This window comes from Chionomys nivalis, chromosome 2, assembly GCF_950005125.1.
Source record: "Chionomys nivalis chromosome 2, mChiNiv1.1, whole genome shotgun sequence".
NCBI lineage: Eukaryota > Metazoa > Chordata > Mammalia > Rodentia > Cricetidae > Chionomys > Chionomys nivalis.
The window spans coordinates 82,217,869-82,242,574 of record NC_080087.1 but is presented as its reverse complement, the minus strand read 5'-3'; the positions used below and the strand labels follow the sequence as shown (position 1 = coordinate 82,242,574).

Sequence of the window (24,706 nt, the reverse complement as noted above, 5' to 3'; positions counted from 1 at the left end):
GGCCGCACCCTCGCGCCACTAAGTCCTTCAGTCAGTCGTAGTCGCGCGACTTTGCTGGACAGCTCCACCCAATATTGCATATGTAATCATAAAGCTTTCCGATCGACCAATAAGAACAAGAGAGTGCAACCATTCCGGATTCTCACGCCTTGCCGGCCCGTGCTGTAAAAGGTAAAAGTCCTCCCGGTCCCTGGAATGTGGGCGGTGGCCTGCCGTTGGGTCCGCCTGCTCGCGAATATTCAGAGTAGGGGGCGGGGGGTTTAACCCTTTGAGGGAGGGCGTGCCGGAAGGCAGCCCCTCCCCCCAGCGGGCGGGAACAGGATGTGAGCCCGAACGGCGGCAAGGGGGAGGGGAAGCCTCGGGCGGCCGCCCCCCACCCCACATCTGGGACCTGATTCTCCCCGCCCCAGATGCGGCGCCGCCGCCGCCCCCGGAGCCCCGGGGCAACTATCCTGGAGCCCAAGACGTCCAGAGTGTTGGACCCGGGCGTCCGGGATCTCTATCCCGGTCTTTAAAGAGACCTGCAAGTCCAGGCTCCCGCGCCGGGCCGGGACCTCTGATGCCCAGCGCCTCTTGAAGGAGCCACGGGTCCCGGACGTCAGCTCTGAGGCTGGAGGCCCGTCCCTGCACTCGGCTTGAAGACCGTAGGATCCGTGACCGCGCATCTCCCCCGCACCTGGGGTTCTAACTCTTTGAGTCCAAGACCTCCTCCTGGACCTCACTCCTCGACTTAGGGCTGCAACATCCATCACTTCCAAGAGACGGAGGCGTTTGCGAGTCGTTGCGCTCCCTCCGGAGGTGACTTCATCCCAGCCCCTAGGGTATTGGAAACTCTGGAATCCCGGGCCCCCTACCATACACAGCCCTACCTAGAAGACTCAGGAATTTGTGTTCCCAGCGCCCCCGTCTGAGACTCGAGAGCAGCATCTTCCACTTAGAACACCGAGACTTCGGACTCTGGATCCCAACTCTCCCCGGATTCTGGAGTCTGAGACCCCCAAGTTTACGACCCTGAGTCCGGGCTGTGAGCCTCCTCAGGGACCGCGCGTTACGGTCCAGACGCGCCGGACTCCCGACCCTGGGGCCCGCAGCTCCCCGGGAGGTGAGGGGAAGCGAGGGGCCCGGGACTGGGGGAGGGGGGCGGCGCCGAGGCGGAACAATGAGGGGGCGTGCCGTTGGGGGGTAGCGGAGGCGCCGGCGGGAATCGGGGGCTGGGACCGCACAGGGGACGCTCGGACTGTGGGGACCGCAGTCGGGGTGCCGAGGGACCAGTTGGAGCTGGGTAGAGGGCCCGGGGCCAGCGCCCAGCGCCCAGTCCTGGGCGGGGTAGGGAGCCGTCTGCAGGACCCTGGCATCCGGTCCCCCAGCCTCCGCCCTCCCCTGGGACCCCGCGGCCTCTCCCGCCCACGGTTTTTCCCAGCCCTGCCCCTCGCCCTCAGCTTCAGCCTGAGCCTGAGAGTTCCCAGGATCCCTGAGCCCGGGGGAGGGGGGGCGCCCAGACAGATGGGACTTGCAGACTCGGGCACTTTTGCTGTCTTCGCTCTTTGTCTCAACCTTTCGGTCTTTAGCTTGTTTTTTCGGCCCCTTCTTTCTGTCACTTTGTATCTCCTCTAGTAGTCACTCCGTGGTGCCCTTCCTTGGATTTTGTATCAACTTTCTGCACCCTTATCAGTGAGTTGGAGCGGCAGCAAGACCAATGAAATCCGGTTCCCAAGAAGTGGGTCTCTTTGTAGGTCCGAGTTGTGCCACTCAGCCATGCCCGAGGGAGCCCGGGGACTCAGCCCGTCCAAACCCAGCCTAAGGCTCGGGTGTGGCCACCAAGGTGAAGCTTGCGACTGCGCAGCTGTGAGCGATACTCCGACAGGTGAGCAGTCCCGACAGGTGGAGCCTGTGGGCATTTGTCCCTTCCTTCAGGACACTGAGCATCCCTCAGTGCCTGAGCAGTGCTGCCAACAACCGTGACCAAGACAGCGCAGCACAGCCCTGTTGCCACCGAGGAGACGGATAAGCTGATAATTCAGGAGAAAGGAGCTGGACACAAAGAAGTGTTCTTCTGCATGCAGGATCTAAATAGTATGTGCAGAGGCCCAAGGCCCAAGTTGAGTGTGAAGGGGTGGGGGCAGTAAAGAGATGTGTCGTGGAAAGGGAACTGGGTGAAGGGACCAGCCATAGCTTCATTGAATGGGGCCCTGTGGATCTGAGGAATTTGAACATAAAGGGGGCTGTGCTTGTGGGAGTGGCAAGGTCAGTGGGACAGACTGGTAATCAATTACTGGTTGATGGAGGAGGTGAATTAAAGCAATAGAGGCCCAAGGCCCAGAGAGGAAGGACTCTGGTACAGGATCAAACTGGACAGATTAGGACAGTGGAGCAGAGACCTATGGGAACTGTCAGCTGAGTGTGAGGGAGTGTGGGGACCATAGAAACATGTGACCTGACCGCTTGCTCCCTACCTTAGCAGCCCCGGCAGCCCCCACCATGGCTTCCCCGAGGGGTTCCGGCAGCTCCACCTCCCTGAGCACTGTGGGCTCTGAGGGGGACCCATCACCAACCTGCTCAGCCTCCAGGCCAGAGCCCTTGCCAGAGCCCCCCATACGCCTGCACCTGTTGCCCGTGGGAATCCAGGACTCGGTGAAACCCTCAAGGCTGGAGCGAGTGGCCAAGGAGATCGTGGAGACAGAAAGGGCATATGTCCGGGACCTTCGCAGCATTGTGGAGGTGAGGTAGGCGGGTACCTGAAGACACGGGGGCCCCAGGCCAAGCCCTTGGCCTCTCTAACCACTCTCATCCCCACAGGACTACCTGGGTCCCCTGATGGACGGCAGGGCCCTGGGGCTGAGCATGGAGCAGGTGGGCACGCTGTTTGCCAACATCGAGGACATCTATGAGTTTAGCAGGTCAGGGACCGGTGGGGGCCACAAGGGAACTGGCTGCTGTGGCAGGGGAGGGGCTGTGTCCTAACATTAACCTGAGTGCCTCATGGTGGCCCTGTGAAGAGGTGTGGTGACACTGAGCAGTAAGGTTGAGTAATAGTTGAGGACTGAAGGTGGGGAAGATGTGGAACCACACAGACGCCATTTGTTAGTTGGGATCTGAGACCTGAGTCAGGTCATGTGGGGCCTGGGTGCGATTCCCTGGGCATGGGGCCACCTTCAGCCCTGGCCAAACCCAACTGGCTGCTCACCCTCGTGAAGGGATACTGGGGCCTGAGAGTAACATGTCAGAATCACAGGAAAAGCTTTGGTGGTTTATTACTTGAGACCCACAAGGTCTCCTGTAATTAGGCTGGCCTGGGACTTCTTAACTCATTTCCCTGCCCCTACCTCCCAAGTGCCGGAATTATAGGCATGCACCGCCACACCCATCTAGTCCTGGGTTTGTTTTTTTTTTTTTCAAATAGGGTCTCCTGGTGTGGTTCGAGCTGTCCTCAAAATTGAAAGCTTCCTGTCTCAGCCTCCTGGGGATGAGATTATAGGTGTGCCTGTCTTGTAGCAGAGTAACAGAGGCTTTTTTTTTTTTTTTTTTTTAATTTAAAGACTGAAGATTGAACCCTGGACCTTGGGCATCCTGGGCAAGCTCTGTATTGCTGAGCTATGTCCTCAGTCCTCAGCTTTTCTCTCTCTCTCTCTTTTCTTTTCTTTTTTGTTTGTTCGTTTGTTTTGTTTTGAGACAAGAGTCTCACTGAGTCATCCATACCAACCTTAAACTCTTTTTTTTTTCTTTTTTTTTTCTTTCTTTTCTTTTTGTTTCTTGAGATAACATTTCTCTGTGTAACAGCCATAGCTGTCCTGGAACTTGCTCTGTAGACCAGATTGGCCTTGAACTCCCAGAGATCCAAGTGCTAGGATTAAAGGCTTGCACCACCAGTGCCTGGCTTCCCAAGTAACTGGGGTGACAGTCTAGTACCACCATTCTCCCCCCCCCCCCCCCCCGCTTACAATCGAATTTTAAGATCATCTCTTTGGGAATTCCCAGCACCCTCTTTCCCAGGGCTGTGCTGTCAGCCCTTAGGTTGCGACATGCCAGCTGTGACAGGGTTATCAGGCTGAAGACTATGAAGCCGTGCAGAGACAGAATGAGTGGGGCAGGCATCTCCTGTAGCCATCTTACTTAGGCTCCTTCCCAGCAGTCTGGTCTCTTGAACTCCTAAGTCTTGGTGGGACAGGCAGCAGGCGGTTCTTTACTTTTCCCCTCCCCCCACAGTGAGCTGTTGGAGGACTTGGAGAGCAGCAACAGTGCAGGGGGCATCGCGGAGTGCTTTGTGCAAAGGGTGAGCATGAGCCAGCGCCGGAGCAGCCCAAGGCTAGGGGACGGTTGGGCTGGCTAAGCTTCCCGGGGACCATGGGAAGATCGGTGATGCTGACTCCTGTGTCCCCACAGAGCGAGGATTTTGACATCTACACATTGTACTGCATGAACTACCCGAGGTGAGGCAGAGGGAGTCCCTGAGTCCCTGCTTGGCCCATGCCCATGAGCCAGTGTGCTGGCCTCTACCCTCTAACCCACCCTGACCTGATGACCCCTTGAGCCCTGGCCACTCGCCCACCCCTCCCAGCCCTGCCTTCTGGAGCACCAGCCGCCACTGGCCACTGATTGACCACTGATTCGTCCTGTGCCTCCAGCTCCCTGGCCCTTCTCCGAGAGCTGTCGCTGTCTCCGCCAGCCACTCTGTGGCTGCAGGAACGTCAGGCCCAGCTCCGTCACTCCCTGCCTCTGCAGAGCTTCTTGCTGAAGCCTGTTCAGCGCATCCTGAAGTACCATCTGTTGCTGCAGGTCAGCTGTGGCCCCTGGCGCCTGGCTTGTGGAGAGGGGCATGATTGGGTCCAGCAGCCGCCCGTGGTTCCCTGGACTGTGTGGTCGGCTCCTCCCCTTACATGTTGCTCTGCCTCCTGAGGTTCTCATCTTTCCTTCTCTTTCCCCCTCACCTGTGTACTCCGATGGATGACTGGCAGGAACTGGGCAAACACTGGGCAGAGGGCCCGGACACCGGAGGGCGAGAGACGGTAGAGGAAGCTATTGTGTCCATGACCGCAGTGGCCTGGTACATCAATGACATGAAGCGCAAGCAGGAGCATGCAGCACGCCTTCAGGTGGTCCCAGGGTGGGCTGGGCCAACTTGACTGGGGACAGAGTGGGGGAACAGTCTTGGCAGCATCCCTGTCACTAACACCTTTGTTTTGGCCCATATGTGTGCGCCACCAACCCGGGCCTGTCTCTGTGCCTGGTGTGGTCCTGGCAGGAAGTACAGCGGCGACTAGGTGGCTGGACTGGCCCTGAGCTCAGTGCCTTTGGAGAACTGGTGCTGGAAGGCACCTTCCGTGGAGGCGGCGGGGGAGGCCCTCGGCTGCGAGGGGGTGAACGCTTGCTCTTCCTGTTCTCCCGGATGCTGCTTGTGGCCAAACGACGGGGGCCTGAATACACCTACAAGGGCCACATTTTTGTGAGTATGGGGTGGGGTCCGATGCAGACACAACTAAAATACCTTCAATATATCTTCACCTAAATACCCTGTAGGAGACAGCCTGGCTTCCACGGACACATTTAGCTGGGCCCAGTGGCATTAGACTTATGGTTCCAGTTACTGGGGAAGCTGAGACAGGGAGGTCAAAAGTTCAAGGCTGTCTGAGCTACAGAGAAGGGTCTAGACCAGTCTGGGAAACTTGATGAAATTCTGTATCAAAAAGTAAAGGCCAGGCCAGGCGGTGGTGACGCATGCCTTCAATCCCACACTCAGGAGGCAAAGGCAGGTGTATCTCTGTGAGTTCAAAACCAGCCACGGCTACACAGAGAAACCCTGTCTCAAGAAAACCAAAGGGGGAATGGGAGGAGGGGAGGAAGTGGAAATTTTGAATGGAAAAAAAATACAAATAAATAAATAAATAAATAAATAAAACCAAAAGGGAGGGAGAAAAAAGGCTAAAAGCTGGATGTGGTAGCTCACACCTGAAAACAGAGCACTTGGGGGACGGAAGCAAGGTTGCTGCAAGCTTGAGGCCAGCCAGACCTATAAGTGAGCCCAAGGCCAGTGTAGGCTGCACAGTGAGATCCTATTTCAAAAGCAGATCCCGCGCAGGCACAGTGGTCTGTGTCAGTTCTAGGCTAGCTGGGACTATTGGGTGAACAAGACCCTGTCGCAAAACCAAAAGCCAAAAAGGCGACAGTGACCACAGCAGGTAGCAACATGGCTCGGAGTAAAGCTACCACAGAGCTGTCCTCTGACCTCCAGGCGCCCTTGGTGGTGTGTACCCCTGCTCCCCCACTATTAAATGTAAAATAAATGAAAGTGGAAGGGTCGGAGAGATAGCTGTTCTAAAGGATCCAGATTTGATCCCAGCATTCACACCAGGCTGCTCCAAACCACCTGAACTCCATCGACGGAGAAGCCTAACTCTGGCTTCCACAGCCTCAGGAACTCACATGCACGTGGCACACCCCCTCAGACATATAGTTTGTTTTTGAAACATAGTCTCTCTCACGTCTCACTAAGTAGCTCTAGGTGGCCTCAAACTCACAGAAACCTGCTTGCCTCCGCCTCTCCAGTGCTGGGATAAACAGCAAAAGGAATTTTAGTTGGGAAGAAAGCAAAGCAGGGAATCCGACCTTCAGAATGAAGGGCAGGTTGAACCATGTGGCAGTGGCCCACGTTTTATTTATTTTTATTTTGTGTGTGTGTGTGTGTGTGTGTGTGTGTGTGTGTGTGTGTGTGTGAGAGAGAGAGAGAGAGAGAGAGAGAGAGAGAGAGAGAGAACAAACAAGAGGACAGCTCTCATAATTCATTTATGTCCTGTCACCTTGTGGTTATCTGGGGATTGAACTCAGATCTTCAGGCTGGAACACAAACACTTCTGCCCCCACTGCGCCTTCTATCCAGTCTTTATAGTCTAGCTGCCTGTAACTTACTATGCATGCCTTGCTGACTTCACACTTGCTTTAATTCTCCAGCCTCAGGCTGCCAAGTGCTATGATTACAGGTGTGTGCCATCATGTCCAGCCAGCATTTTCCTTGAATTAAAAAATGGGGAACTAGCCAGGTGGTGGTGGTGCACGCCTTTAATCCCAGCCCTTGGGAGGAGGAGGCAGGTAGATCTCTGTGAGCTTGAGGCCAGCCTGGCCTACAAGAACTAGTTCCAGGACAGGCTCCAAAAGCTACAGAGAAACCCTGTCTCAAAAAACGAAAACCAGCTTGAGCTACATAGTGAGACTCCGACATTTTAAAATGAGGGAGTAAGTCCAGAGGGTGTCTTCAGGAAGGTAGAAGGGAGTCTGGTAGGGGAGTAAGGGGAGTCCAGCCTGTGGGGTGAGAGGCAAAACAGCCCATGAGGCGCTGCTTTCTAGGATATTAGAACCCTGGTATTTTCTGAAGGGTATCTAGTGCCAGAAGGGTCTCGACACCTCACCATCTGTTTTTCCTTCAGTGCTGTAACCTGAGTGTCACTGAGACGCCTCGGGACCCCTTAGGATTTAAGGTGTCGGATCTGACCATCCCCAAGCACAGACACCTGCTCCAGGTACGCAGAAGGTGGGCTGGGCCAACACCTACCCCTGCCTTAGCTCAGAGCCCAGATCCCTGATCTCCACCTACCTTACCCCCAGGCCAAGAACCAAGAAGAGAAACGGCTATGGATCCACTGTCTCCAGCGCCTCTTCTTTGAGAATCACCCGGCTTCCATCCCTGCCAAGGTATGGACCTGCCACAGCAAGAGGCATAGGGCCCAGTCTCCATGGCAGACCCAAATAATGTGGGTGGGGGCACTTGCCACCTTGATGGCCAACCCTGCAGAATTAGGCTTTCTGGCTTTGGGATGCAGCACATTCTTGCTTTGTGATCTTGGGCAACAAGATCCCTAGCCTTGGATTTCCTCGCCTGGAGGAATAGTGCCAACAACGGCAGGGCAGTAGGGGTGAGAATTACCGTCGTCGTTGGCCTGGTGCTAGAAGCGGTTGTTCATTCCTGGGAATGGTTGTGATCAGGGCCTGCTCTCCAGACCCCGCCTCTCAAACACCCCCTCCCTGTCTTTCAGGCAAAGCAAGTTCTTTTGGAGAACAGCCTGCACTGTGAGTCAGGGGCCTGGGCTGTGGTCCTCTGTGGTCCTAAAAGAGGAGATGCTTCTGAGAGAGTAGACAGTCCTTCAACTCTGCCCCGCAGGTGCTCCAAAGAGTAAATCTATCCCAGAGCCCCCAAAGTCCCCCCTGGACTCTCCCCGCCCTCGGGACTCTCGAAGTTTCACCCCTGGCAGAAGAAACCCAGGTAACAGAGAGAATGTGGGTTTGGGTCACCGCCCCAAGGCTGAAGGGCTGGGCTGACATGGACTCTGGCCATCTGCCCCACAGCTCCGTCTCCGGGACTCTCCGGCAGTCGTCGTGGCCGCAGGAAGTCTGGTGAGTACTCACCCCTCAAGGGGACCCAGGGACCCAAGGGCCTGGCCTCCTGATACCCTGTGTCCCTCCCCCAGAGCCAGCAAAGGAATCTTATGTCATTCTTCCCCAGAACGGTTAGTGACTGGTTGTCTGTCTGTGAGTCTGTCCTTGCTCTCTCCAGGGATGCCTCGGGGTAGATGGAGAGGGAGGAGGGGTCAGCTGGTCGGTTACAGGGAATAATCTACTTCCTTATCTCTTTTCTGTTTTTTATTTCTCCATCCCCAGAGAAGCCTCAAGTCAAGGTAAGAAATGAGAAATGCCCTGAGTCAGAATAAGCACAGATTAAAGACCTGGGGACACAGCTGCATGGGTTCTGTGCTTACCCAGCATGCTCTAGGTTTGAGCCCTTAGCAGCACATAAAATTAGCTGTGTTGGCCGGGTGGTGGTGGCGCACGCCTTTAATCCCAGCACTCGGGAGGCAGAGGTAGGCGGATCTCTGTGAGTTCGAGGCCAGCCTGGTCTACAAGAGCTAGTTCCAGGACAGGAACCAAAAGCTATGGAGAAACCCTATCTCGAAAAATCAAAAAAAAAAAAAAAAAAAAAATTAGCTGTGTTGGCACTAGGGAGATGGAGGCAGTAGGGTCGGGAGTTCAAGGTCATCCTTGACTATAGGCAAAAGTTCTGGTCTAGCCTGGACTGTGCGGGACTCAGAGAGGGGACCTCAGAGAGGGGCGAGAGCTTTAAGCCAGGTGTCCTGGCAAATGACAATTTAGGCTACACTGGAAACTGAAGAGGATCAAAAGTTTGAGCCAGCATGGGCAAGTTATCTGTGTCAAAATAAAAAATAGCTAGCAGGTCCACATGTCTTTAATCCCAGCTGGAGGCAAAGGCAGGCAGAGGTCTGTAAGTTCAAGGCTAGCTTAGTCTACATATTGAGTTTTAGCCCAGCTCAGGCTACATAGTGAGTCTCTCAAAAAATGGGGGGTCGTTTTGGGGGAATAACACTCAGTCAAGTTTCTGGTATGCATGAGTCCCTGAGTTCCATCCTCTATACCTCACATCAGAAAGAGGGGGCGGGGTGATGGCAGCCAGGCGGTGGTGGCGCACACCTTTAATCCCAGCACTTGGTAGTCAGAGGCAGGTGGATCTCTGTGAGTTCGAGGCTATCCTGGTCTATCTACAGAGTGAATGACAGGACAGGCTCTAAAGCCACACAGAGAAACCCTGCCTCGAAAAACCAAAGACAAAAGAGGGGTGGGGTGGTGAAGCCCAAACTGCCTCTGGTGGGAAAGCAGGAGAATTAGAAATTCAAGGCCAGCCGGGCGGTGGTGGCGCACGCCTTTAATCCCAGCACTCGGGAGGCAGAGGCAGGCGGATCTCTGTGAGTTCGAGACCAGCCTGGTCTACAAGAGCTAGTTCCAGGACAGGCTCCAAAACCACAGAGAAACCTTATCTCGAAAAACCAAAAAAAAAAAAAAAAAAAAAAAAAAAAAAGAAATTCAAGGCCAGCCTGGGCCACATAAGACCCTGTTCAAAGGTAGAATAAGAAGGTGGGGGGTCAGGATCCTTGACTTCCCCCATGTACAAGAGGAGGGACTGGGAATTTGGGGAACAGAGCATTCTTGGCTCTTGCTTTGCACCCCTCTCCTCCTTACAGCATGCTGGCAGTGAAGGGGAGCTCCATCCCCCACCTGAGTTGCAGCCACCCATGTCTGTTTCTGGTCCCCCTGAAGACCTGGAAGATGCTGGGCCTCCCACATTGGAGCCATCAGGGACCTCCATCACTGAGGAAATTCTAGAGTTGCTTAACCAGAGAGGCCTCAGGGACCCAGGGGTGAGCTGCAGCCGCTGTCATAGCAGCCTTGAAGCGCTGGCCTTGGGCAGGCAGAGAACACAGCCCAGGGCAGCCCACCACCCCATCCCCCTGATGTCTTGACTTTCTTTGTGTGCCCACTACAGCCAGCCACCCACGACATTCCCAACTTCCCCAGAGACTCCAGGGTGCCAGTTGAAAGCGAACCCCTCCCGTTCCCAGCCTTGCCCAGCCGAGAGTCTTCAGAAGAGGAGGAGGAGGAAGAGCTGGAGGCGGATGAACGGGAGCCATCCCCACTCCATGTCTTAGAGGGGCTGGAAGGTTCCAGTCCAGCTGAAATTCCCTGCATGCCCAGCCTTACCAAGATTCCCAGCGACACGCCCAGCCTTCCAGAAATTCCCGAGGTTCCCTGCCTTCCGAGCCTCCCTGACATCCCTGGTGTTTTTGAGATGCCATGCCTTTCATCCATGTCCAGTGTCCCCGACATTCCCAGCTTGGCCAGCACCCCCTCCTTCCCCTGTGGCTCCTGGCTCCCTGGACCCCTGCAGGAGACTGAGAGCAGTCCGGGAAGGCTGGGCGAGCCACCCTCAGAAAGCAGAGTGGGGCAGGAGGAAGACGCAGAAGGCGTGTCATTTCCAGCTGTGCAGACCCAGGGTGGCACCCAGGTCCAAGGATTCCCGGAGGAACTGGAATATCGCTCTTGTTCAGAAATCCGAAGCGCCTGGCAAGCGCTGGAGCAGGGGCAGCTGGCCCGGCCTGGCTTCCCAGAACCGCTGCTGATCCTGGAGGACTCTGATCTCAGTGGAGGCGGCACCAGCGGGAAGGCAGGAATGCCACACTCCGAGCGCTCAGCGTCCAGGGTGCGAGAGCTGGCTCGGCTCTACAGTGAGCGGATTCAGCAGATGCAGCGAGCCGAGACGAGGGCATCCACGAATGCACCCCGCCGCCGACCTCGAGTCCTGGCCCAACCCCAGCCATCCCCCTGCCCACCCCAGGAGGAGGCTGAGCCAGGTGACTTAAACATTTTCTTCTGTGGTGTTAGGGCCTGGAGCCTCTACCACTGAGCCACATTTCAGCCCCTTACTGGGGGAGTCTAGTCAGGGGCTCTACCACTGAGCCATACTCCCAGCCCCTCATTAGGGGATTCTAGGCAGGGGCTCTACCACTGAGCCACACTCCCAGCCCCTCACTGAGGGATTCTAGACAGGGGCTTTACCACTGAGCCACACCCCAGCCCCTCACTGGGGGATTCTAGGCAGGGGCTCCACCACTGAATCACAGCCCCAGCCCCTCACTGGGGGATTCTAGACAGGGGCTCTACCACTGAGCCACACCCTAGCCCCTCACTGGGGGATTCTAGGCAGGGGCTCCACCACTGAGCCACACTCCCAGCCGCTCATTAGGGGATTCTAGGCAGGGGCTCTCTGACTGAGCTGCATCCTTAGCCCCTGATCCTCTTTTCTTTGTATACAGGGCCCCTGCCTGCTTTTGGACATGTGCTTGTATGTGAACTGGCCTTCCCACTGAACTGTGCCCAGGAGTCTGTGCCTCTGGGCCCTGCTGCTCTGGTTCAAGCTGCCACACCTTTGTCTGAGCAAGGAGCTCACCTGAATGGCCAGAATCTAAATGTTTCGGATTTTCCCAAACAAGACCATCTAGGCAGCTGCATTCCACCTATCCCTTTACCTGGGCAAAGCAACTTCGAGAGCATCCAGGTCCCACCCACATCCCCTTTGCCCAAGCAAGAAGAGCCTCCAGATGTCCAGGTACCTGCTGCCTCCACTTTGCCTGATCAGGGTCAGGTTCCAGCTGCCACTCCTTCAACGGAGCATAGAAACTATATGGAAATCCAGGTGCCGTCCACCAGTACCTGCCTTCCTGGGCAAGAATGTCACACAGAACTCCAAATGCAAACCACTGTGGCATTGCCTAACCAGGGAGCTTGTGCTAGCGTCATTTTAGCCACCCCCCTCTTGCCCAAGCAAGAAGGTCATGAAGACAGCCAACACTCAGACAGTGCCCCAGGAACCCAGCAGAGAGAGGTCAGCATTGATCAGGGCCCAGTTGCCGTCAGTGGCCGAGCTATCAGCCCTTTACCAATGTACACAAGCAGCCCTGACCATCAGATCCCAGTCACCATGTCCCGGCCATTGTCACCGGACCTCCCAGACTTCGAGGGTCCTGGCGCCTTACCTCTCCCGGCACAGGAAGGTCATCCGGACTGCTGCATCCCATGCAGCCCGCTGCCGTCTTTGTCCCAAGACACTGAGATGCCAGCTGCCATACCCATGTCCCAGCCCCAAGTCCTTACAGGCATCAGGGCCGAAGCTCCCTTGTTGTTCCCCAAGCAGGAGGGAGCTCCAGATTTTCTGGGTCCAGAGTTCAGCCTCACAGACCCACCACCACCTGGACTGTCACCTCCACTGGGCCAGCAGAACCCCACAGATGGCCATGTTTCAGCTGTCACACACTTCACCGAACAAGGATGCTCTCAGGACCTTCAAGGCCTAGTAACCACCCCGGTTCAGACCACCGTGGAGTTATCTAACCCAAGAGGCCATTTGGTCTCTCCCATTGCCAAGTCAGAGTCTTCAGACTCGACCCCACTGCAAAGCCCCTCACTCTCCACTCGCCAGCTCCTGGGCCCCAGTGCAGCTGCCCTCTCAAGGTACCTGGCAGCTTCATACATCAGCCAGAGCCTGGCTCGGCGTCAGGGACCTGGCGGAGACAGCCTGGTAGCCTCCCAGGGTCACTGGTCCTCCTCTGCCCCCACATCACGGGCACCTTCACCACCACTTCAACCCCAGCCCCCAGCCCCTCCAGCCAGGAGGCTCAGCTACGCCACCACAGTTAGTATCCAGGTAGGTGGTGGTGGGCGTCTACGTCCAGCCAAAGCCCAGGTTCGACTGAACCACCCTGCTCTCTTGGCAGCCCCCAACCCAGGAGCCTGTGGGCCTTCCCAAGGCCCAGGGGGCTCCTGATGCCCCTTCTCATATGTAAGCCTGGACATCCTAAGCTTCAAGGACTTTCACTGGGTGCCACCCACCCGGAGTCAGGACACGGGTTTGGAAATGGCTGCAGTTTCCAGGCCCTGGGATCTGTTCATAGATGACCCTTCTGAGGTCATGGTTATTTTGTTAATTAACTTTATGAAATGCTGTGTGTTTCGCCATTCTTGAAGCAGTGGGAGATGTAAAACATGATGAATGGGAAGGGCTGATGTGGCCCCAGTGTGAAAGCTCTTAAGAATATTTGGGGTATCTCAGGGTGGGTGTGTAGCTCAGTTGGTAGAGTTCTTTCTTAGAACACAGAGCCCTGGTTTCAGTTCCCAGCACTACCTAATCTGGGTGTGCTAGTGCATACCTGTAATCCGTGGAGAGGGAGGGCCAGATGTTTGTGGCTATCCTTCCCTACATAGTAAGTTCAAAACCAGCCTGAGCTACATTAGACCTTGTCTCAAAAAGAACCCAAGAACAAAAGGCAAAAAATGGGGAGCCTCAAGATCTTTGGGAATCATTAGAAACTGTTAGAACCTGGGTTGTAGTTTTGAGGCATTTAAAATTATTCAATAATTCATCCGAAAAAGCCAGTCCTGCTCAAACTGGGCATGCATGATGGTGCACACCTCTGGTCACAGCTGCTTGGAAGGCTGAAATGAGGACCCCATGAGCCCAGGAGTTTGGGGGACAACCTGGGCTGTAGCCTGTAGGGGCAAAAACTCTCCTGGGTAGCCCCCTTGAAAACATTCCTCAGCTGCCATCAGCTGCCTTGCATCTCTGGCCCTGCATGTGTCCATTTTCCCAGCTAGAATCTTTTTTTTTTTTTTTTTTTTTGGTTTTTCGAGACAGGGTTTCTCTGTGGTTTTGGAGCCTGTCCTGGAACTAGCTCTTGTAGACCAGGCTGGTCTCGAACTCACAGAGATCCACCTGCCTCTGCCTCCCAAGTCCAGCTAGAATCTTACCCATTGATTTTTATCCCGTTCTCCTTCCTTCCATCCAATTTCATTCATCATCCTACCCCCAGTTCTATTCCACTCTTCCATCCGAATGCCTCCAATATGTACCTCTCCATGTCCGCCCACCATTTGCCCGCCCGTCCTCCCAGCTGTCTGTCTGCCCATCAATCATCCAAACACCTCCCCATCAGCACCACCTCCTCTGTCCTCTGCCATCTCTCCTTGACGGGGTCCTTTCCATGCTGACGCCAGGACAGATCAGTGTAGGAGCTCTGTCCCTCATTTGGTTTCCCTGGAAACACCCAGGCCCCATTTTCCCATGAATATCCTGATTATTATTTCCAACAGCCCCACCCCTGCCCAACCACACACACACACACCACATCCCCCCTCACTTGGGATCTCTGTAATTCCTCCACATGCCCTTGCCTCCCCCAGAATAATTCAAGCTGTAGGACAAAAAGGGTTTTATGTTTGCATCCTGCCCCCTCCCAGCAGTGGTTTACAGGGTAGCACAGTTTAAACAGTGTGTTTTATGATAGAATGCCAGCTCCTTCCTTCACTGTCCATGATCCTCCCTGGAATTCTGAGGCATCCTTGTGTCTGAGGCTGTAAACTCAAGTCCCCTTTATTTGGTGTGTGACATTCCTCTCGGAGCTCTGGCTTTCCTGTCTCCTTGGAATGCTCTTAGCATCCAGTAAGCATATCCTGTCACTTCTCAAGTGTATCTTAACCCGTGACTCACCAGGGCGTCATTCTGCTCACACACAGGGTCTAGTCCTAACCTACAGAGCTCAGGAATCTGGTTGTTAGCCATTGGCGAGCAGCCAGAGGCTGTGCTTTAGTACAGACTAGCTGCTGGCCTTAAGGTTGTCAGTCTGTGCGAGCTCATTTTTGTTTTGACCCTCAGCATCCCTAAGAGGCTAATGAGGGTTTTGTTTGGTTTGGTTTTTGCAGTCTGAGAACCAGTAAGTAAGTCACCTCCCCATATCACAAGGAGTGGATGGCTTTTGCTGTTTTCAGCGCTGGGCATTAAATTCAGGCCCGTGGGATTGTTAGGCAAGTGCTCCACCACTGAGCCCATCTATCCCCAGCCCTTCAGCCCTTGCTTGTTGGTGGGTTTGCTTGAATTTTGTGTGTGCGCGCATGAGTACAAGTGTCTTTGGAGTCCAGAAAAGGGTGTCAGAGTCCTCTGAAGCTAGAGTTATAGGGGGTAGTTATGCACCAATCAGCATGGATGCTAGGAACTTGGGCCATCCACAAGAGCGCTATAAACGTTTAAGCTCAGACAACTCTCCAGCCTCTTGTTTTTAATCATTATAGAGATGAGATGCCAGGCTGGTCTAACAGAGTGAGACCCTCTCTCAGCCCAAAAATTGGAAAAGGAGACAGGCACAGATAAATGACCTGCCTAGTCTCGCTGCTAGGGACAGATCTTCACAGTCTGAGCCGCCTGTCTAGTGCCAAGAGCCACCAGGGTTACAAGAGGTGATTGTGAGTCAACCCCAAACCAGACTCAATAAAAGGAGCTGTTTGCTTCCTGAATGCCACTGTGCCCACAGGGCTGTGTACTGGGGGCTCCCTAGGAGCCGAGTCCTGCGTTCCCCTCACACACACACACACATTCACAGTGGCTGAGGCTTGCCCTCCCCGCCTCTGCAGAGTTGCACATTCCCAGCCACCGCCAGCTGTAGGAAAGTTCCCAGCCTGGCCCAGGCTCCCAGTGGCGCCGGAATTCCCGGTATTCAAGGAGGTAGGGAGGGAGAAAGGGCTGTCTGCTCCAGAGCCTGGCGCAAGGAGAAGCATTTCCCTCTCCAGATGTGTTTCAGCTGTGCCTCTGGGAGGAGCCATGAGCCTCAGTGAAGGGGTCTCTGGTCTCTCTGGGAAAACCATAGGTTCCAAGCTAACCTCAGCCGCTCCTCTTGATGAGCTGTATCCCTACCCCCAACTCCTATCTAGGCATTGCAGCTCCAGATTGCCAGGACTTCAGGATTCTTGCCCACCGGTCAGCCTGCTTACTGCTACAGTCCGGCTCAAAAAGGGGTTATGTGGCCAGTACCTGGAGTCCCAGTTGCTCCAGATGCTGAGGCAGGAGGACCCGAGGTCAGCCTTGGCAACACATCAAATGTCTTTTCTTAAAATCAAGAGTGAAAAAACAAAAACCAGAAAAGAATAAATCAAATCAGGACGTGGACTTTGAGCCGGATACTGGTGTTGCTTGCCTTTAATCCAGCACTTATGGGCCAAGGCAGGTGGATCTCTAAGTTTGGCCAGTAGTCTACATAGTGAGTTCCAGGACAGCCAGGGCTACACAGAGACCCTGTCTCAAAAAGAAAAAAAGGGCCTGCTGCCTTCCTCCAGTTCCCACATCTTCAGCTCCCTGCTTCAGAACCTTTAACACGGGAGACATTTTCTCAGGGACACCCTCATCACCATTACAAGGCATGTGAGGCGATGCTGAGCCTAGCAGTATATTCAATGGCCTCATTCCACTTCTCTGCGCTGCCCAGTGGAGCCAGTTTTGCCTATGGGGGTGTCCTATCTGCTGGGTCTGGTGTGGTGCATGCCTCTGATCCCAGCACTCTAGAGGCAGGCAGATCTCTGAGAATATGAGGTTGTACATAGCAAGTTCTAGGTCAGCCAAGACTACGTGAAACCTTGTCTCAACAAAGAACTTTATGTGAGTAGCTCTCAGTGGCTGTGTGTGGTCTTCAACAGAGATCTCCAAGCTGTGTTGATAGCCTCTCAGGCCAGCACTTACCAGTGCAGCGCATTGGCCAAACTGCTTCTATAAGCCATCTCTTGCAGCTAACGTTTTGTTAGAAAGTAGGTTCTGGTTGCCAAGGTCCCCAGATCACATCTCAGAGGTGTGTGTGAACAAGACCCAACTGTACAGAGTTGTACCAAGAAAGCCACTGGGCTTGCTGGGCTGGGTTTGCTACTCTGTAGGCTGAGCTTCTCCCACAACCCACTGCTATCCTAGGTCTGCAGGGCACAGACTGGGTGTAAGGTAATTTAGAGGCTTGTAGCGTGCTATGAAGGGGCTGGGCCTTTCCGACAGTATGACTTCCACTGTGGGCTCTTCGGTAAGCCACTTCCTGCCATTCTTACCTTCTCTGCATATAAAGAACACACAGGACTGACACCCAGAGGCTCCCAAGTTCTGGTTCCAGTTTTTTTTTTTTTAAATGTGCATTGATTGTTTTGCCTGCTTGTGTGAGGATGTCACACATCCCTTGGAACTGAAGTTACAGTTGTGAACTACCCCTGTAGAGTAGTAGTTTTGAAAGTGTCTTAAGGGGCTGGGAGAGGTGGCTCAGCAGTTAAGAGCACTTGACTGCTCTACCAGAGGTCTTGAGTTCAATTCCCAGCAACCACATGCTGGCTCGCAACCACCCCAAAAAAGTGTCTTAAGTTAGGCAAGGATGACCTTGAACTTCTGATTTTCCTACCTTTTTGGGAACAGGCATGTACCCAAACCTACAGCAAATAGGGTGTTACCACAGAGACAAGCATTTGAGCCTACACATCAGCTCCATGGCCTCTCCCCACTGACTTGCATTGAGTTTGCCTGGCCTACTGTGTATAGATGGGAGGCTCCTTAAACCTGGGTGACCCTTCCAGGGTATCATTGGTATCATTCAAAGCATGGCCCTTACTTCTCCCATCACCCGGTCTGGATTTGCTTTCTTTGCAACAAAGACTATAGCCTTACACATTTCCTCTGCTCTTCCTGGTATTTAAATAGTGGGGTGGGTGTGGTGCTTCACAACCCTAGTCCCAGCACTCAGGAGGCTAAGGCACAAGGATTCCAGAGCCCTGGGAGTTCAGGATGAGCAAAGGCTGGGGTATGACAGCTCAGCCAAGTGCAAAAGGTGGAGACCTTGCACCTGGTGCAAAGCCCTGGGCTCGCTGCCCTGTGTTACAAATCAGGCAGACAACAACACAAGATAATGCCAGCCAGGGCCGCCTTTAATCCCAGAGGCAGGCAGGATCTCTGTGAGGTCTGCAGGAGCTAGTTCCAGGACAGGTTCCAAAGCTACAGAGAAATTGTGTCTAAAATACCAACTAACCAGTTGTACACTCCCAAGTTCTAGCATAAGACAGCCAGAGTCTTCTAAACCAAAATGGGAGTAGGAAGAAAGCTTGATTGGCAAAACTTTGGAAGCAAGAGGACCAGGGTTCAACCCCAAAACTGGGTTAAAAAAAAAAAAAAAAAGCAAAGTCGGGGCTGGAGATGGCCCAGAGCTCTGTTAAGAGTACTGGATGCTCTTCCAGAGGGCCTGAGTTCAATTCCCAGCAACCACATGGTGGCTCACAACCATCTACGATGAGATCTGGTGCCCTCTTCTGGTGTGCAAGCATACACGCAGACGGAACACTATACATAATAAACCTTTAAAAAAAAAAAAGCAAAGTTGAGGCCAGCCTGGTCTACAGAGCAAGTTCCAGAATAGCCAGTACTGTAACACAGAGAAACCCTGTCTCAAAAAAACAAAAACAAAACCAAAAATAAAGTTGAAGGGCTTGAGGCAGCTCGGAGGGGTGACTGAGTACTTGAGAGGACCAGATGCAGTTCCTGCCACCCACTTGTCAGCTAACAATCATGTGGTTTCTAAACACACTGATGGCATACACCTTCAATCCTAGCACTTGGCAGAAACAGGCAGATTTCTGAGTTTGGGGCCAGAGAGATGGCTGGAAGTTAAGCACACTTAACTTAGGACTTGGATCCGGCCATCTAAATAAATGGTGGATTACACCAGCCTGTACAGGGGATGCGACACCCTCTTCTGGTCTCTGCAGAACCCGGGCATATATTGCACATATACATAAATAACTTAGAATTTTCAAATAAAAATAAGGCAGACAGCAATTGAACAAACCCACATGCACTTACACATATCCATAAAAACCATGTACAGGCTAAGCTGTATCCCCTGGGTTCTGCCCATAATGCACTGCACAACAAACTAATCCAAGCCGGGCGGTGGTGGCGCACGCCTTTAATCCCAGCACTTGGGAGGCAGAGGCAGGCGGATCTCTGTGAGTTCGAGACCAGCCTGGTCTACAAGAGCTAGTTCCAGGACAGGCTCCAAAACCACAGAGAAACCCTGTCTCGAAAAACCAAAAAAAAAAAAAAAAAAAAAAAAAAAAAAAGCCGGGCGATGGTGGCGCACGCCTTTAATCCCAGCACTTGGGAGGCAGAGGCAGGCGGATCTCTGTGAGTTCGAGACCAGCCTGGTCTACAGAGCTAGTTCCAGGACAGGCTCCAAAGCCACAGAGAAACCCTGTCTCGAAAAACCAAAAAAGGAAAAAAAAAAAAAAACAAAAAAAAAAAACACTAATCCAAGTCCTCCTTCCTGCCACCTCCAAACCACACATGGACCAAAGAAGATGCTTTTTAAAGTGGCTGGATGTGGTGGCACACACCTACAATCCCAGCACTGGGGAGGCAGGGCAGGCACACACCTTGAGTTTGAGGCCTGTCTTGTCTACACAATGAGTTCCAGGACAGTTAGGGCTATAATATAGAGACCAAACCTCAAAAAGAACATAACACAAAAAAACATTAAAACCCTAGGATGTTTATTACAAAGATAAACCCTGATCCTTGAGTTGGGCTTATCGGTAGGATTTCTGGTATCGAGCACGGGCACCAGGACCTCCGAACTTTTTGGATTCACAGCGCCGAGGATCAGCTACAAGCAGGGTCCGATCATACTGGATGAGGATATCTTTGATCTCCTTCTTAGAGGCCTCATCCACATCTGAAGATGAAGGGACAAGATTCAAATAGCCAAAGTCTTCAACTTGGTCCCCACACTCACCCTCCCACCAGAAAGGACCATGGCTCACTCACACTTTTGGTAATAGGCCACCAGGGCTTTGGAGATGGACTGTCGGATAGCTGCAAGACACAAGGGGAAAGTTCTGTGAAGATCCAGTCTTGCTCCAGGAGCTGATGTCACAGCCACAGGCCCCGATCCGGAGACTCACCATAAATTTGGGCCACATGACCACCACCCTTCACACGGACCCGGATATCCACACCCGCGAATCGCTCCTTGCCCAGCAGCAGAACAGGCTCCAGTAACTAGAGGAATGGAAGATGAACAGGTCTAGGTCCAACCCCAGACAGCTTAGTCACCCCCCTCAGGAGTTCTGTTTCTCGGTGTGGACCCTGACACCATGACAATCAAAGGAAGATTCAAAGCAGCTAATATTGCTGCGGGGGCTAAAAGCCACAGGCAACCTATCCCGGAATCACGGTGCCTTCAGATTCCTATGCCCATGGAGAACAGAAGAGGGCCCCAAATACCCTGAAGCTAGAATCATGGAATGACAGGCAGATATGACATCCCCTGAACAGGAAACAAAGCCATGGTCTCTGGTCTCAGAATACTGGTAGGGATGACATCACCAAGACAATCTGCTGACAGTGGGAGCTCGGACCCAAGCAGCCTGACCTTCCCTCCTCTCCTGACCCTTCCTTACTGCTTTAGCTCACGTCCCAGGCCCAACTATTTTGGATCAAGTTATGTCCAGCATTTAGGACTAGCCCATCCAGAAGTTCCATGGAGACCAGGCCCAGAGCCAACTCGGCCGCTGCTGTTTCCCCAATGCACAACGTGGCGTACATAAAAATCCTTCAAATAAACTGAGAGCCAATAACCAAATCCCACCACACAAACAATACATTCTTTTCCTTTGAGAGGAATGAAATTTAAGATAAAAAGTATCTTCACAACAGGCAGTGGTAGCACACACCTTTAATCCCAACACTTGGGAGACAGAAAGGTGGTTCTACAAACTGAGTTCCAGGAGAGCCAGGACTGCTATACAGAGAAACAGTATGGAGAAACTGGCAATCTGAATCCCACACCTCTCTTAACTCAGAGTGGCTCAGATCATATTCACTCAGCTACCACACTCTGAAAGGTACCTAGTGCCCCTCCCACTTAAAAAGTTTTTTCAAGGTAGCATTTCCTAGTGTGGCCTTGGCTGTCCTGAGAGAGGACTGTCTCTGGGTATGGAATGATAGGATTAAAGGGACATTTGCCACGGGGCTTCTAGTGGCATTATCAGGAATGCAGTCATCACTGAACTGTCTGGAGCGCAATGTTCCTTCTTACATGTACCAAAACTCATACACCAACGAGTTCTGGGTTACAAAAGAGGATTTACTTTTGCACCTGTCTCTAAATTTTTGTCCACCAGTTAAACAAAAACCCATACAAGTGCTACCAATCTTAGATTCCAGAGGACCACGCTGGATTTTCTTTCCCAGGTTTTCACCCCGTAGCCCATGCCGACCTAAACCGCACTTTGCTAGGATCGACTCTAACTCGTGGCACTGTTCCCCTGGGTGCTAGAATTATACACATGAACCAGGATATTTCTACTAGAGAAATCGACAATCATGTACTATATACACTATGCTATTCCCCAGGCCACTCGCTCCTCGCAGCCGAGTGAGCTTCCAAGCACGGCAGATTATACTCTTCAACGTGCTACGTTTTATTATCCCAACTAGGAAATCACGTTTTCCCAGCCCAAGCAGACCACTAGGTAAGTCATTCTCCTTTTCACACCTCAACTTCTAATAATCCCGGGGCCTTTGCTTCCGTCTCTCCGCCTCCCAGATGCCCGCGCCCGACCCCAACACCTTGTACTGCAGCGTGCGCGGCTCGATCATCTCCAGGGGACGTCCGTTCACCTTGATGAGCCCATTCCCCCGTTTGCAGTGCGCCACGGCTGTGGCTGTCTTCTGTGGAAGGCGAGGGACACGGAGAGGCCGCATGAGATCGGGGCCCTGGCTCTCAGGATGGACCCCAGATCTCTGATGTCTCCCAGCCCTAGCCTCCCCTGGCTCCTTCCATCCCTCCCCTGGCACACCTTGCGTCCGAAGACTTGCACGGACTGCAGCGGACCCTTGGCCGGCATAGCTGCGAGTATGAACACGAGGTCCTCACTGTGCGGCGCCGCCACCGGAAAAGGAAAGCTCGGGGCCGCTTAGGCCGATTTTCAGGGTCTGCGCAGGCGCTTTGAGCGCTGTTTCACGACAGAAGCGAGCTTTGCGGCCGACGTTGAAACCCAGCCCGGGACGACTGATTCGCAGAGGGAACGCCCTCGCGAGGGGTGGGGCGGTCCTGGAGGGCGGAAGGGACGGAGCGGAGAGGGATTGGGCGGGGACTTGGTCCGCATCTCCAGAGAAGAGCTGCGGGGTTGCCTTTCCATTGTTTCTCCGCGGGCGTGGTCGTCTTGAGTTTTTGGCCAATTCGTAGACAGTCCAGCTTCGTGATTCTGTCCTTCGGCCCTCCTCCAGGCTGATTCTCACCGCCCCCCACTGACCGCCTTCCTCCCTCCCTGACTTTTCCCCGCGCCCCAGGATCCCCATCCGTTTCTTCCTAACTCCACCTCACTAAGTCAATCTTCCAGCAGAACCCCTCTTCCTTAGAATTCTTTTTTTTTTTTTTGGTTTGTCGAGACAGGGTTTCTCTGTGGTTTTGGAGCCTGTCCTGGAACTAGCTCTTGTAGACCAGGCTGGTCTCGAACTCACAGAGATCCGCCTGCCTCTGCCTCCCGAGTGCTGGGATTAAAGGCCTGCGCCACCACCGCCCAGCTCTTCCCTAGAATTCTTGTCCCCTCGGACCCTCCCCCTGCAAATCTACATTTCACTAGACTTACCTGCCTATAGGAGTCTCCTCTTCCTAGCAAACCTGACCCCCTTTCTCAGAGACACACCCTTAAAAGCCCCTTTCAAAGCTCTACTGAACTCCCTTCTGCAAGTCTTAAGTGCCCGTTCTGCACCTGCCTTCGCCGGAATTACCACCTCTTTGGCAGCTCCTCTCCTCCGGAACTGCTCCTGGGAAATTATTCCTCCCAGGATGGCCCTCACCTAGACCCATCTTCAGAGCAGTTATCCTAAACGATCTTTATCTGGAATCCCCAAATTGGCCTGTTTTAAGATTTAATATTTTTATTTATTTGTTTGGTTGGTTAGTTTGGTTTTTTCGAGACAGGGTTTGTTGGAGTGAAAGACCCTCAGAGAGTGTCTTCCCGCTGAGGAGACCCTTCCCCAAGGAACAGCGAGACCACCGGTGTGGATGCAATCAGCAAGAGGTTTATTCAGATACACGGGTACCCGGGGCGACAAAGTCTCTCGGAAGACTTGCGTGCCACATGGTTGGGGCAGGGGGTTTTTATAGGGTTGGGGAGCAAAAAGCGCTGCTACAGAAGCGAGATGCCTGGTTACAGGGTTCTGATTGGGTCATTCAAATGTGGCAAGGCTTAGGCTGAGTTTGAGCTGAGGACAAGTTCCCCATTTCATGGAAATCAGATAAGTCGCTGAGTGGGCACAGTCTACCCGGGGTGCTTTCTGTTCCTGTTCCTCCTGGGACCAGATGTTCGACCACAGATATCCTGTTTTGGCGGGCTTGCCTGCTTTAGAATTGACCTTTTTCAGCCCTTCTGCTACTATGAGGTACTGGCCTTGCAAGTGGTGTTACAAATGCTAGCAGTTTGGGTGATGAACCCGGGGTGAGGGTCTTTCAGGAGTATGTCCTGAAACTCACTCTGTAGACTAGGCTGGCCTCGAACTCACAGAGATCCACCTGCCTCTGCCTCCCAAGTGCTGGGATTAAAGGCGTTCGCCACCACCGACCTGCCTGATTTAATTTTTTTTTTTTTTGGTTTTTCGAGACAGGGTTTCTCTGTGGTTTTGGAGCCTGTCCTGGAACTAGCTCTTGTAGACCAGGCTGGTCTCGAACTCACAGAGATCCGCCTGCCTCTGCCTCCCAAGTGCTGGGATTAAAGGCGTGCGCCACCACCGCCCGGCTTTTTTTTTTTTTTTTTTTTTGGTTTTTCGAGACAGGGTTTCTCTGTGACTTTGGAGCCTGTCCTGGAACTAGCTCTGTAGACCAGGCCCAGGCTGGTCTCGAACTCACAGAGATCCGCCTGCCTCTGCCTCCCGAGTGCTGGGATTAAAGGCGTGTGCCATCATCGCCCGGCTGGCCTGATTTAATTTTATGAGTTCAGGTTCCCGAGAGAGGCTTCCAATCTCCCTGGAAGTGTGGTTTATAGGGTGTCTGTGAGCCACCCAACTTGGGCACCAGGAACGAAACTCAGGTCCTCTAAAAGCAGTAGGTGCTTTTACCTACCGAGCCATCTTTTGGGCCTCCAAATTCCAATGCTTCCCTAAACACCCCACCCTAAGTCTCTACCCCACAGAATTCTCCAGCCTACCAATCCTAACTGCGGAAACCCAGGCTTTAGTTTTTCCATTGTACCCACCCCTAGAATTCTCCTAAGTCAAGGGGTTCTCTCACAGGGCTGTGGCTTTTGCACAGTCGCCTCTGTCTCTCTGGCAGCACAGGGTGTAGGGACTCCCCGTGTCAGAGACTTGGAAACAGTTGGAGGGCAGGGTTGTCAACATGGATGACAAGGTGGGGTCATGTACAGCTGTAATACTAGCACTTGGAAGGTGGAGGAAGGATTGGGAGGGGTACAGATCCTTCCTCTCCAATCCTCCAATACAGTATGAGTTTCTGGGCTACATGTGACCTTGCCTCGGAAA

General features: G+C 53.4%; 2 protein-coding genes and 1 non-coding gene across 7 annotated transcripts; 1 reads left to right on the top strand and 2 right to left on the bottom strand.

Annotated features, from left to right (window-relative positions):
* The first annotated feature begins 386 nt into the window (after nucleotides 1-386).
* Plekhg2 (pleckstrin homology and RhoGEF domain containing G2) lies at nucleotides 387-16,284 on the top strand. 5 transcript variants are annotated; one of them, XM_057762511.1, is made up of 20 exons: nucleotides 387-1,102; nucleotides 1,734-1,864; nucleotides 2,462-2,718; nucleotides 2,797-2,897; nucleotides 4,204-4,270; nucleotides 4,381-4,427; nucleotides 4,623-4,773; nucleotides 4,953-5,090; nucleotides 5,240-5,440; nucleotides 7,416-7,508; nucleotides 7,594-7,680; nucleotides 8,022-8,055; nucleotides 8,147-8,248; nucleotides 8,332-8,379; nucleotides 8,454-8,492; nucleotides 8,644-8,660; nucleotides 10,017-10,193; nucleotides 10,319-11,183; nucleotides 11,646-13,033; nucleotides 16,087-16,284. In XM_057762511.1, the coding sequence occupies exons 2-20, from the start codon at nucleotides 1,756-1,758 to the stop codon at nucleotides 16,264-16,266; spliced, it is 4,101 nt and encodes a 1,366-aa protein (XP_057618494.1). In that variant the 5' UTR covers nucleotides 387-1,102; nucleotides 1,734-1,755; the 3' UTR covers nucleotides 16,267-16,284. The 5 variants fall into 5 exon arrangements, with proteins under 5 accessions (XP_057618494.1, XP_057618493.1, XP_057618495.1 ...); XM_057762510.1 differs by having other exon boundaries at nucleotides 2,459-2,718; XM_057762512.1 differs by lacking the exon at nucleotides 8,454-8,492 and having other exon boundaries at nucleotides 2,459-2,718.
* Nucleotides 16,285-19,695: 3,411 nt separating this feature from the next.
* Nucleotides 19,696-22,176, bottom strand: Rps16 (ribosomal protein S16). The gene is made up of 5 exons (XM_057761746.1): nucleotides 22,027-22,176; nucleotides 21,797-21,898; nucleotides 20,128-20,224; nucleotides 19,991-20,038; nucleotides 19,696-19,898 (listed from the first exon to the last, which is right to left on the bottom strand). Exons 1-5 carry the CDS (start codon nucleotides 22,072-22,074, stop codon nucleotides 19,753-19,755), a joined length of 441 nt encoding a protein of 146 aa, XP_057617729.1. The 5' UTR covers nucleotides 22,075-22,176; the 3' UTR covers nucleotides 19,696-19,752.
* LOC130870604 (small nucleolar RNA SNORA40) lies at nucleotides 21,249-21,373 on the bottom strand. The gene has a single exon (XR_009056748.1). It is a non-coding gene; the product is annotated as a small nucleolar RNA SNORA40 (small nucleolar RNA).
* Nucleotides 22,177-24,706: the final 2,530 nt, after the last annotated feature.

Bases quoted from the DNA above. Each gene is read 5' to 3' on its own strand.
- Rps16 (XM_057761746.1), bottom strand. From the start codon at position 22,074: ATGCCGGCCAAGGGTCCGCTGCAGTCCGTGCAAGTCTTCGGACGCAAG. The intron at 20,225-21,796 runs GTGTTGGGGTCG...CCATTCCTCTAG, and splicing joins CGCGCACGCTGCAGTACAAG to TTACTGGAGCCTGTTCTGCT. The intron at 20,039-20,127 runs GTGAGTCTCCGG...TGTGTCTTGCAG, and splicing joins TCATGTGGCCCAAATTTATG to CTATCCGACAGTCCATCTCC.
- Plekhg2 (XM_057762510.1), top strand. From the start codon at position 1,756: ATGCCCGAGGGAGCCCGGGGACTCAGCCCGTCCAAACCCAGCCTAAGG. The intron at 2,719-2,796 runs GTGAGGTAGGCG...TCATCCCCACAG, and splicing joins ACCTTCGCAGCATTGTGGAG to GACTACCTGGGTCCCCTGAT. The intron at 4,428-4,622 runs GTGAGGCAGAGG...CTGTGCCTCCAG, and splicing joins TACTGCATGAACTACCCGAG to CTCCCTGGCCCTTCTCCGAG.